This window comes from Piliocolobus tephrosceles, chromosome 8 (genome assembly GCF_002776525.5).
Source record: "Piliocolobus tephrosceles isolate RC106 chromosome 8, ASM277652v3, whole genome shotgun sequence".
In the NCBI taxonomy this organism is placed as follows: Eukaryota; Metazoa; Chordata; class Mammalia; order Primates; family Cercopithecidae; genus Piliocolobus; species Piliocolobus tephrosceles.
Window position 1 is genome coordinate 116,911,481 of NC_045441.1, and position 12,387 is coordinate 116,923,867.

At 50.9% G+C, this 12,387-nt stretch overlaps 2 protein-coding genes across 2 annotated transcripts in view; both read left to right on the top strand.

Annotated features, from left to right (window-relative positions):
- Positions 1 to 873: 873 nt before the first annotated feature.
- Positions 874 to 4,196, top strand: ARF5 (ADP ribosylation factor 5). The gene is made up of 6 exons (XM_023223509.1): positions 874 to 1,083; positions 1,602 to 1,682; positions 2,009 to 2,118; positions 2,571 to 2,642; positions 3,466 to 3,591; positions 3,713 to 4,196. The coding sequence occupies exons 1-6, from the start codon at positions 1,017 to 1,019 to the stop codon at positions 3,797 to 3,799; spliced, it is 543 nt and encodes a 180-aa protein (XP_023079277.1). The 5' UTR covers positions 874 to 1,016; the 3' UTR covers positions 3,800 to 4,196.
- Positions 4,197 to 6,118: 1,922 nt separating this feature from the next.
- The window catches only part of FSCN3 (fascin actin-bundling protein 3), an 8,113-nt gene continuing 1,844 nt past the window's right edge, over positions 6,119 to 12,387 (top strand). Inside the window, exons 1-5 of the mRNA XM_023223508.1 lie at positions 6,119 to 6,463; positions 7,527 to 8,223; positions 8,558 to 8,676; positions 11,008 to 11,167; positions 11,976 to 12,146. Coding sequence (XP_023079276.1) covers positions 6,320 to 6,463; positions 7,527 to 8,223; positions 8,558 to 8,676; positions 11,008 to 11,167; positions 11,976 to 12,146 — 1,291 coding nt within the window. The 5' untranslated portion in view covers positions 6,119 to 6,319. The remainder of the gene's footprint in view (positions 6,464 to 7,526; positions 8,224 to 8,557; positions 8,677 to 11,007; positions 11,168 to 11,975; positions 12,147 to 12,387) is intronic.

Genomic DNA, 12,387 nt, shown 5'->3' on the forward strand with positions numbered 1-12,387 from the left:
TCCAGTTCAACTGAACAAGCATTTGTTAGGCCTATATTAACTGCATGGCATTGAGCCAGTCTCCTTCGCAGAAGAATTTCATTCCTATTTTGCTATTCTCCTCTCAGATGCTAAAATGAGGCAGGGAAATGTTGGGTCTAGTGAGTCAAGATCCTAACAAAACCCCGAATGGGTGTGCAAGAATAAGCCAGGTCCACCAGTCTGTGGCAAAGTGAGGAACTTCAGCAAAGGGGCCAGCGCCTGGACTGAGAGGCGGGGCCCGCAGGGCGATCTAAGCGAAGGTGGACTTCTCCAACAGCCCAGGAGTGGGTCTGCGACCACGCCGCCCAAGGCCGGGAATCTTACACTGGTTCTGCGGATTGGGAATTATGAAGTAGGCGTTTTGAGGAACCATGGAAGCTAGCTAGCACTTGGGCACCTACCCCTACCTCCGGCGCACTCCTCACACGACCACCTCCTACGCGAAAGACCCTCAGTGGAAGATGTGGCGGTAAAGGGAGGACCAAGACAACTAAGCGCAGCTTCCGCTCCGCAAAGGAGAGTGGTGCGCACGTTCAATGCTACTGGTTCCCAAGAGCTAAAACCGGAGCCCTAGCGGCCTGGACGCCACAAACCAAAGCCCAGCGGCCGACCACTGAAAATGGGGACAGAGGCCGATGCGGAGCGAGGAAGCCTTTCCTCAGCTGCGCTCGGGCTGCTGGTTTGGCGGCCACAGGCCTGACAGGCGCGTTGGAGACCCAGACCCGTTCCCAAATCAGGGCGGCGCGGGACCCAGCCCACAGGCGGCTACTCGCGGAGTTTCGGCTTCCCCAGTAGCCAGAGCTGAGGTGGGGCGGGGCCCAGAGCGGGGGCGGGGCCCGGGTGGGGGCGGGCCCGCGGTGACGTCGGGAGGGCAGCGACGCGCGGAGGCGGTGGCGGAGCCTCCTCCTGCTGCTGCTGCGCCCCATCCCCCCGCGGCCGGCCAGTTCCAGCCCGCACCCCGCGTCGGTGCCCGCGCCCCCTCCCCGGGCCCCGCCATGGGCCTCACCGTGTCCGCGCTCTTTTCGCGGATCTTCGGGAAGAAGCAGATGCGGATTCTCATGGGTGAGGCAGATCGAGCGCGCGGCCCGGACCGGGGCGCCGGCCCCGGCGCAGCCCTTCCGCCCCCGCGTCCCTCCGGCCCCGCTCACCTGGGTCTCTGGCCCCGCGTCACCCACCTCCTAACGCCCCGGGGCCTCTGCTCTCGGGCGGGCCCTGGTCTGCAGCGCCGACCCCGGGGCCTGACACCCGGAGCTGCGGGCCTGGGTGGGGTGAAGCTCCCTCCGCCCCTGCCCGGCTGATAAGAAGGGAGGATTCCGCCCTTGGAGACGACTTTTAAAAGGAGCGCGGCCTACCCCCCCGTGCCCCTTGCCTCCCAGCCCTCTCCCGCGCCGCGCCCTCTTTGGAGTTGGCTCACGCCACCCGACTGCCCTCCAGGCCCCGAAGGTAGATAACGACCCGCACCTGGAGGCGCTCCCGCTCTCCGCCCCCGTCACCATCAGCTGTTGTGGCCTCTCATTTTCCCTCGTCTCTAGGGGGCTCCCTCGCTCCCATCTCCATCCCTGTGCCCCTCTCCGTTGCAGTTGGCTTGGATGCGGCTGGCAAGACCACAATCCTGTACAAACTGAAGTTGGGGGAGATTGTCACCACCATCCCAACCATAGGTGAGCCCGGGGACGAAGCAGGGAGCGGGAGCGCCGAGGCGGGCCCTCTCGGGGTCTGCTCCCAGTTCTGCCACTTTTCTGGAGCTGACCCTGACACCAGATACAGCTATTTGAGAAGTGGGTCAGGGTATCTCTACGTGGATACCGGAGGCGGGGTGGATGTGACCTAGCCCCGCCCTGTTGACCGGCAGTTCTGGGGTTCTGTTCCCCTGGGCCTTGATCATTGCCTTCTGGTTTTGTTTCCCTGCTGAGATCTAAGTAGTTTCAGTGAGTTCCTTCCTTTCAGGAGTTTTTCTCATATTTTTTTTTTTCCCAATTATCTGCAGGCTTCAATGTAGAAACAGTGGAATATAAGAACATCTGTTTCACAGTCTGGGACGTGGGAGGCCAGGACAAGATTCGGCCTCTGTGGCGGCACTACTTCCAGAACACTCAGGTGGAGTGTTGGGAGGGGACTCTCTAACCCCACGGGAAAAGATGTTAGGGCTGGGAGAACAGAATTGTTGGCCTGGGCTGGAAAAAACCCTTCCCCGCTTCTACCCCCTCTGTTTGGCTACCCTCTACTCACTCTTCAGAACTCACCTTATTCTTCCCCAGCTTGAACTTCTCTTTAGAAGCAGGATTCTGGGGCCAGGCTGCCTGATTTAGCCCTCATCACATGTCTTTATTTCCTTGCACTTCTTTAGATAAACTACTACTTCTTTGCAGTGGGGTCTCTAGTTTGTGCCGGGACTTCTGTAGAGCTTCTATGGAGTTCTGTAAACTTCTGTAGCATTTACTAGATGAGAAGGATTGACACAATTACAGATGGCAAGAAAAGAGAAAGGGCCACACTACAGTATGTCCCAGGCAGGAGTGATTGCTTCTCCTTTCTTCCTTCTTGCCCAGGGCCTCATCTTTGTGGTGGACAGTAATGACCGGGAGCGGGTCCAAGAATCTGCCGATGAACTCCAGAAGATGGTGAGTACCCAGAGCCCTGGGAACTGAACCCTCAGGTTGGGGACAGAGTGATCTCTCTAGTGCTATAGAAGTCAGGGAGCCCCCAACAAGCACTGAAGACCAGAAATAGAAGTTTTTCTTTGTGGACAGACACATTGTGTCTCTCACCCTGTTTTGGATGGGACTGACTTTTTCTGTGCATTCTCGTGTCTTTTTTGTTTGTTTGTTTGTTTTGAGATGGAGTTTTGCTCTTGTTGCCCAGGCTGGAGTGCAAAGGCACAATCTCGGCTCACTGCAACCTCCGCCTCCTGGGTTCAAGCAATTCTCCTGCCTCAGCCTCCCAAGTAGCTGGGATTACGGCGCCTTCTGCCATGCCCAGCTAATTTTTGTATTTTTAGTAGAGATGGGGTTTCACCATGTTGGCCGGGCTGGTCTCGAACTCCCAACCTCAGGTGATCCACCTGCCCCAGCCTCCCAAAGTGCTGGGATTACAGGCGTGAGCCACCGTGCCCAGCCGCATTCTCATGTCTTTACATCTGAGTCTGAGAAGTTGCAGGGGAGATGGGACTTACATGTGGTAAAGAGAAACATTTTACATTCTTGCCTTTTCCATTTGGAAATGTTGTCATTTTGCCTAGGCAAGTACTCAAATTAGGAAAAGGTCTTTCTTTTCTGGACTTACGGCTCAGATCACCTCAAGCTCATTTACAACTATGTCTTGTCTTCAGTGGCAGACTACACAATATTTTTTTTTGCAATCAAGAGCCTAGGAGGTAGAAAGGGAATTCCCCAACACAGTAAAGAAGAGGCAGCCTGGGTCCCACCTTCTCTTCTCCCCTCTCAGCTGCAGGAGGACGAGCTGCGGGATGCAGTGCTGCTGGTGTTTGCCAACAAGCAAGACATGCCCAACGCCATGCCCGTGAGCGAGCTGACTGACAAGCTGGGGCTACAGCACTTGCGCAGCCGCACGGTAAGGGTCCTGCCCACCTGGTGCTGAATCCTTCCTCTTTAGGGAAGCCACAGGTGGGGACAGGGATACAAAGGCCCTTTTGTTCCTGGTTGCTGACCTCTTTCTTTCCTTTTCCCCACAGTGGTATGTCCAGGCCACCTGTGCCACCCAAGGCACAGGTCTCTATGATGGTCTGGACTGGCTGTCCCACGAGCTGTCAAAGCGCTAACCAGCCAGGGGCAGGCCCCTGATGCCCGGAAGCTCCTGCGTGCATCCCCGGGATGACCAGACTCCCGGACTCCTCAGGCAGTGCCCTTTCCTCCCACTCTTCCTCCCCCACAGCCACAGGCCTCTGCTCCTGCTCCTGCCTGCATGTTCTCTCTGTTGTTGGAGCCTGGAGCCTTGCTCTCTGGGCACAGAGGGGTCCACTCTCCTGCCTGCTGGGACCTATGGAAGGGGCTTCCTGGCCAAGGCCCCCTCTTCCAGAGGAGGAGCAGGGATCTGGGTTTCCTTTTTTTTCTGTTTTGGGTGTACTCTAGGGGCCAGGTTGGGGGGGAAGGTGAGGGTTCCGGGTGGTGCTATAATGCGGCACTGGATCTTGAGTAATAAATTTGCTGTGGTTTGTACACGGTGTTGTCTATAGCCTGCAACGGGGAGGCTGGGTTACTGGGTACCAAGAGACAACATGGGAGAGGATCAAAGCAGCTAAGGCTGCAGGGCAACCCCACCCACACATACCTTCAGCTCAGCTTCTCCCTCCTTATTGAGCTGGAAATACTGTAGGGTTTCCAGTGGTGGAAGTCTCATTCCTTCCCAGCTCCAAGGACCCTTTGCTGAAGATTACAGGATCTCCCTTCATAGTTCCATGAACCACGTAACTCTTCCCGTAGTTCTCGTAGCTACTTAGAGCAGTTCTTAATGTTTGCCTTGCACATTAAAATTAGAAGGGGAAAGAATGTGCGTTAATAATGCGAATCCTGAGGTACATTTCAGAAAATGTGATTCGTCAGGACTAGTCTGATGCCCAAAAATATGCATCTTTAAAATTACCCAGAGGAAGCCAGGCGCGGTGGCTCACGCCTGTAATCCCAGCACTGGGAGGCTGAGGCGGGTGAATCATGAGGTCAGAAGATTGAGACCACAGTGAAACTCCGTCTCTATTAAAAAAAAAAATAAAAAAAATTAGCCGGGCGTGGCGGTGGGTGCCTGTAGTCCCAGCTACTCGGGAGGCTGAGGCAGGAGAATGGCGTGAACCGGAGGCAGAGCTTGCAGTGAGTTGAGATCACACCACTGCACTCCAGGGTGACAGAGCAAGACTCCGTCTCAAAAAAATAAAAAAATTACCCAGAGGATTCTGCCACTAATAGTCTATTATCCTTATTTTATAAAAACATTGGTGGGGTCTGGGGCTTGTAGTTCCTTGCTGCTCGCCACAGAGACTCTTGCTACTTGGGAAGACCCCACCTATGGGAAATATGAAAGCAGGTGTAAGGAACCAGGGGTGGCTGGGCACTGTGGCTCATGCCTGTAATTCTAGCACTTTGGGAGGCTGAGGCAGGAGGATTGCTTGATCCCAGAAGTTAAAGACCAGCCTGGGCAACATGGCAAGATCCCATCTCTACAAAAAAACAAAAATAAAAAATTACCTGGTCGCGGAGGTGCACACCTGTGGTCCCAGCACCTCAGGAGGCTGAGGCGGGAGGACCGCTTGAGCTTGGGAGATCAAGGCTGCGGTCAGCTGAGATGCACTCCAACCTAGCTAGCAGAGCAAGACCCTGTCTCAAAAAAAGGAACCAGTAGAGTGGCCTATTCCCCAAGTGTGATTGCCCATTTTTCCTTGGATCCTAGCCAGGCTTAGGCAGAACTCGTCACTTCTTTTTGCCTTTCTTTTTCTTTCATGTCACTTTTTCCTTCATGTCACTTTTTCCAGGTTCTGAGCTGGGTTTTCTCCTCAAACTTTGCAGGAAGTGAGTCCAAGAGACTGTAACTCAGAGATTCTTTGAAGGGGAAAGATATCCTTGCAGGAGCTCTGACTGTCTGCCCAGCCAGCTGTCCTACCCACCAGCAGAGCAGCTGGGGTTGAGGAGGGCTGCTTGGTGCTCTCTCCACCTATGCACTTCTCCTTACCCAGGTCCTGAGCCAGCCTTCATGATGAATATGAGTTATTTGATGTCAGCTGATTAACTAGGGTTTCCTCATACTCCCTGCAAAGCAACATCTGGAACATTTTGACATCATCCTCTTAAGGGCCATAAAAGTTGATAGATTTTTCTTGGATATCTTGAACTTAACAGCATACCTGAGTTGCAAGGGAGCCAGGCAGAACCCACTTCCTTGGGAGGAAAGAGGCTGATTTCTATCCTGTTATTAGAATGAGAAACAGGTAAAGAAAGGGGAAAACTTGCCTAAATTCACAGGTTGAAGTTCTGGATCCTGGTCTCAGCTCAGCCTACCTCAGTGCCCAGAGGGGAATAGGAAGGCAAACACCGGAGGCTCTGGACCCGCCTCCTCTTGGCCATGGATTAATGCTGCTGGGCAAGGGCCCTTTCCCCACTACGGTGGGATAAGAGGCTGCCCTCACAGTCACAATGCTCCCGGGTCACAGAGGTGCTGGGCCCCAGGCCAGCCTCTGCCTGGGAAGTTCTCTCTGGGAACATCTGGTGGGTACTACAGGCCCTATGGCCTGTGGAACCTCACTACGGGGGGGAGGGCTGGGCCAGACGGAGTCATCACCTGTGGTGTCGGCCCCATGGATGAGATGGAGTGGATACACAGACATCCCAAGGCTGAGGACCTAAGGGTTGGGCTCATCAGCTGGGCAGGAACCTACCTCACCTTTGAGGCATGCAAGAATACAGTTACTGCAACTGGGAAGAGTTTGGGCAGGAGACAGGTGACAAAGCAAACCTATACTGGAACCAGTTTTCTGAGTGGCCAAGCTGTGTGTGTGTGTGTGTGTGTGTGTGTGTGTGCACTTGCCTGTATATGAAAGTGGGATGTACTCTCAACCTAATCACTTTCCTAGGTTCTGCCATCGCCAGCCCTGAGACTTTTCTACTCCAGGCTTTTGTTTACAGACCCCACTGCCCCATCTCCCACCTCTCAACTTATTCCACAAGAAGAAGCCTCAGCCTTGCCCTCGCTGCCTTGTCCTGCTCTAACTGTCCCCTATTCCCCATCCCAGCACACGGTGGTTGTGTCATAAAGAAGAGAAGTGGAGAGCCCAGGTGGGAAAGCAGACATGTGGGCATCCAGGGGAAGTTGGACCAGTGGAGTTATTGCAAATCCTGTGTTTCTGTTCTGGTTGTGGTTTGAGAAAGGGGAACTCCAGAAGCCCTAGCAGTGTTGGTCTTCATTCTAGAGAGGAATGTAGGCACCTCTGGGATGGGTGCCAGAGTGAAGCAGGGGAGAAGTTCTTCCTTTTATAACAAGGTTGATCACAGCTGAACCAGGCAGTTGCATCTGAACTGTTCGTGCTCCCATCTTCATCCCTGGAGCCAGGGCCTGCCTATAAGAGCTTTTGCTTCTGTCTTGCTATGCTGGAAGGCAACCTTTGGGGATGAAGTTATTGGCTAAGGGTGCTCTCTGCAGACAACAGTGAGGAAGAAAAGTAAGACTTATACCAAAGCATTTCTTTAAAAATTAGGTATTGAAAAGGGGGATTAAGAAAGGAGGGAGGTTTACCTTCTGTTAGCTGAAGGAGGTGGACATCTAGAACTTATCTTTGGATCTTGCCATCTGGCTGCAGCGGTAGAAGGGCCCAGAGATCTTTTGATGAGGGGAGAGTGGGAAAGTGGAAGAGCTGACAGCAAGGAGACACCAGGGCTGGTGTGGAAGGGGAGGTGGTTGGTGCTGATGAAGGTGCCAGGATGATGCCAGCCATGACAGTTGCAGGGCTTCTTGGTCTGGTAACTTAGTGACACTGATTTCCCTCCTCTCCCTCCTGATGCCTCCAGACCTGGGAGATCCTGGTGAGCAATGAGCATGAGACACAGGCCGTGGTACGACTAAAGAGTGTGCAGGGCCTCTACCTGCTGTGTGAGTGTGATGGCACTATGTGTTATGGCCGCCCAAGGACCAGCCACCATGGGTGCTTTCTGTTGCGTTTCCACCGGAACAGCAAGTGGACCCTCCAGTGCCTAATTTCTGGTCGTTATCTGGAGTCCAATGGCAAGGACGTGTTTTGCACTTCCCGGGTCCTCTCAGCTTACCACATGTGGACCCCCCGACCAGCCCTCCATGTCCATGTGATCCTCTACAGCCCCATCCACCGCTGCTATGCCCGGGCTGACCCCACTATGGGCCGCATCTGGGTGGATGCAGCAGTTCCCTGCCTGGAGGAGTGTGGCTTCCTGTTGCATTTTCGAGATGGATGCTACCACCTGGAGACCTCTACACACCACTTTTTGTCCCATGTAGACCGGCTGTTCTCCCAACCCTCATCACAGACAGCTTTTCACATGCAAGTGCGGCCTGGAGGGCTTGTGGCACTGTGTGATGGAGAAGGAGGCATGTTATATCCACAGGGCACACATCTGCTCTTGGGCCTGGGCTGCAACCCCGTGAGGGGTGAGGAGTGGTTCATCCTACAGCACTGCCCAACCTGGGTGAGCCTCAGGTCAAAGACTCGGCGGTTCATCTCAGTCATCTACGGTAAGTGCTGGGCCCAACACAGCGACGGAGAGAGGAAGGGCTGGCTGTTGAAAAGAGGAAAATGTGTTTGGGATCAGCACAGATTTTTGAGTCTGCTAATAAGGAAGATCCTGGGGTTCCAAGGGGATCTTTTGTGCCATCGAGGAGGACAGAAAAGCATGGGTATGGGATTTAGGGGAAAGTTGCCTGGGTCTTCTGCAGATCTACCATGGTCCAACAGAAAGTGATGAAGGTTGAGAAGGGAAAGAGGAGGGACAGAAGCCCTGGTCATAAAACATGGAGAAGGGGCCGAGACTGAGAGGGAGGCTTTTACTGACATGTGCTTCCTCTGCAGATGATGAGGTGCGTGCTGCTTCTGAGCGCTTAACCCCAATGTCCTTGTTCCAGTTTGAATGTGACAGTGAGAGCCCCACTGTGCAGCTTCGTTCAGCCAATGGCTACTACCTAGCCCAGGTGAGACCTTGGCTTCCTGAGCAAGAGAAACCTTAAGCTCTGAGCTCTCCCTGCCTAGACTTCCTTCTCCTTTTTCAAGGCAAATGGTGAGAGGACGATGTGGGCTGTGGAAGCACATGTCAATAAACATTCATTTTCACCCAATAGGGCCTCCTTTTTTAAAAAAAAACAAAAATCAACTGTATTAAGGTATAATTTGAATGTATGTAAATTATATAATACACATATGTATAAATTATGTATATTGTATACAAATATGTATATTATGTATGCTTTATAAATAAAATATACCTATTAAGTGTAAAATTCAGTAAGTTTTGACAAATGCATCCATCCATGCAACCATGCCATAAGCATATCACAAGTGAGAGAATATTTCCAACACCACAGAATTTCCTCTTGCTTCTTTGCAGTTTCCCTCCACCCTTACCCTCCCTCTCCGAGCTACCACTGATCTGTGTTCTGTCTCTGTGAATTAGATTTGCCTACCTACTTTAGCATTTCTGATAAATGGAAACATACAGTATGTATGGTACATATGTTTCTTCTGCTTGGCACAGTTTTTTTTTTTTTTTTTTTTTTTTTTTTTTTTTTTTTTTTTTTTTGAGACGGAGTCTCGCTCTGTCACCCAGGCTGGAGTGCAGTGGCCGGATCTCAGCTCACTGCAAGCTCCGCCTCCCGGGTTCATGCCATTCTCCTGCCTCAGCCTCCCGAGTAGTTGGGACTACAGGCACCGCCACCTCGCCCGGCTAGTTTTTTGTATTTTTAGTAGAGACGGGGTTTCACCGTGTTAGCCAGGATGGTCTCGATCTCCTGACCTCGTGATCCGCCCGTCTCGGCCTCCCAAAGTGCTGGGATTACAGGCTTGAGCCACCACGCCCGGCCTGGCACAATGTTTTTAAGATTCGTTCATAATGTTCGTGTATCAGTAGTTCATTCCTTTTTATTGCCGAGTGGTATTCTATAATACTGCTCATAAACATGATTTGTTTATCTATTCACTTGTTGATGAACACTTGGGTTGTTTCTAGTCTGGGCTATTATGAATAAAGTTGCTATAAGCATTCATGTACAAGTCTTTTTGTGAACATACATTTTCATTTATCTTGGGTAAATATGTAGGAGTGGAATTACTAGGTTGTATAATAGATATGTGCTTAACTTTATAAGAAAATGTCAGTTTTCTAAAGTGATTATACTATTTTACATTCTTGTCAATAATGTTTGAGGGTTCTAAGAATTCCATATCCTCACCAACAGTAAAGCTGGCTTTTGGATTATCTATCTTTTCTATTTTAGCCACTCTAATAGGTGTGTAATTTATGAATTTAATTCACATTTACCTTATAATTAGTAAGGTTTAGAATTTTTTTTTTTTTTTTTTTTTTTTTTTTTTGAGACAAAGTCTCATTCTGTCACCTGGACTGGAGTACAGTGGCTCAGTCTCAGCTCCCCACAACCTCCGCCTCCCAGGTTCAAGAGATTCTTCTACCTCAACCTCCCAAGTAGCTGGGACTACAGGCATGCACAACCATGCCCGGCTAATTTTTTGTATTTTTAGTAGAGATGGGGTTTCACTACGTTGGCCAAGCTGGTCTCGAACTCCTGACCTCATGATCTGCCCACCTCAGCTTCCCAAAGTGCTGGGATAACAGGCATGAGCCACCATGCCCATTTTCATGTGCTCATTGGCCATTTGTACATCTTCTCTGCAACGTATCTGTTCAGATCCTTTGCTATTTGTTACTGGGTTGTTTGTCTTATTAATGAGTTGTAAGAGTTCTTTATGTGTTCTAAATCCAAGTCCTTTGCCAAATATATGTATTGCAAAAGTTTTCTCCCAACCTGGGGCTTGCCTTTTTGTTTAATGGTTCTTTTAAGAAGCAAGTTTTTAATTTCAGTGAAGTTCAGTTTATCAGTTTTTTTAAATGGTTACTGCTTTTCTTGTCCCAAGAAATCATTGCCTACACCAAACTTGCAAAGAACTTCTCTTATATTTTCTTCTAGATGTTTCAAAGTTTACCTTTCACTTTTATGCCTATGATCTACTTCAAAATGATTTTGGAGTCAAGACTGAGGTTTATTTCTCTCCCTATGATATCCTGACCTAGTTTTTATGCTGTGCTCTGGGATACAGCACAGACTGGGGGAACGGGGAGAGCTGAGGCCACAGCACATCTTCCAAAAGGGTTCTCATCAACTCTGGGAGCATGAAAAAGGCTGATGGGTGGGGTGTGGGAAAGAGGGTCTAGGAATAAAACTGGTTTTATTCCTAGAAAGCTGAGATTGTCGGTCCTTACTCCTCATCTCTGTTCCTGACATTCTTTCCAGAGGCGCCACAGGGCAGTGATGGCTGATGGGCACCCCCTGGAGTCTGACACGTTCTTCCGAATGCACTGGAACTGTGGCAGGATCATCCTGCAGTCCTGCAGGGGGCGCTTCCTGGGCATTGCACCCAACAGCCTGCTGATGGCCAATGCTACCCTTCCAGGTGAGTGGAGCAGCCTTCCTGCCAGATGATTCCAAGTCAGGCAGAACTTTAGAGGGAGGTGGAATATGATTGTTAAAAAGAGCACTGAAGGCTGGGCGTGGTGGCTCATGCTTGTAATCCCAGCACTATGGGAGACTGAGGTGGGTGGATCACAAGGTTAGAAGTTTGAGACCAGCCTGACCAACATGGTGAAACCCCATCTCTACTGAAAATACAAAAACTAGCCAGACGTGGTGGTGCGTACCTGTAATCCCAGCTACTCAGGAGGCTGAGGCAGGAGAATCGCTTGAACCTGGGAGATGGAGGTTGCAGTGAGCCAAGATCGTGCCACTGCATTCCAGCCTGAGCAACAGAGTGAGACTCCATCTCAAAAAAGGAAAAAAACAAAAACAAAAAAACAAAACACTGGAGTCGGGGTCAGAAGATTTGGGTCTGTACTCATTCAGTCACTGAATTTTTGTCATCACTTGAGCAAAGCACCTCCTTGAGCCTCAGTTTTGTCGTCTATAAAAATGGACATTTCATTGTCTGCAACTCTGCGGCCTCACAGAATTGTTGTGAGGATTAAACACATCAACATACCTCAAAGGAAGGAAGAATATTAAAGCTTCTTGGGTTTCGCATGTGCTAGGTACTCTCACAAGCATTTCACAAGCACCTAGTGTAAGACCTGACACATAGTAGGTGTTCATTCAATGTTAAAATATTGACCACATCCTTCTGCAATTAGTGTCCCCCCCCTCCTGCTTCCATTTGGGAAAAACACCTAAAGGCAGCCCATCCAGATAATCCTTCCTATTTCTTTCAGGCCCAAATGAGGAATTTGGGATTTTATTTGCCAATCGCCCCTTCCTTGTATTGCGAGGTCGTTATGGCTACATAGGCTCTTCATCGGGCCATGACCTCATACAGTGCAACCAGGATCAGCCCGACTGCATTCACCTACTACCCTGCCGACAGGGTATCTACCACTTCCAGGGTGAGTGGCTCCTCTTCCCCGCCTGAGGGTTCACAGTCTAGTCCCTGCCTTAGTCCCAGCTCAGACTTCAGGGACTGCCACCCAGGGCCTGCTCATTATAAAAGGAAAAACAGGCCGGGCGCGGTGGCTCATGCCTGTAATCCCAGCACTTTGGGAGGCCGAGGCGGGTGGATCATGAGGTCAGGAGATCAAGACCATCCTGGCTAACATGGTGAAACCCCATCTCTACTAAAATTACAAA

Bases quoted from the DNA above. Each gene is read 5' to 3' on its own strand.
- ARF5 (XM_023223509.1), top strand. From the start codon at position 1,017: ATGGGCCTCACCGTGTCCGCGCTCTTTTCGCGGATCTTCGGGAAGAAG. The intron at 1,084-1,601 runs GTGAGGCAGATC...TCTCCGTTGCAG, and splicing joins GCAGATGCGGATTCTCATGG to TTGGCTTGGATGCGGCTGGC. The intron at 2,643-3,465 runs GTGAGTACCCAG...CTCCCCTCTCAG, and splicing joins CCGATGAACTCCAGAAGATG to CTGCAGGAGGACGAGCTGCG.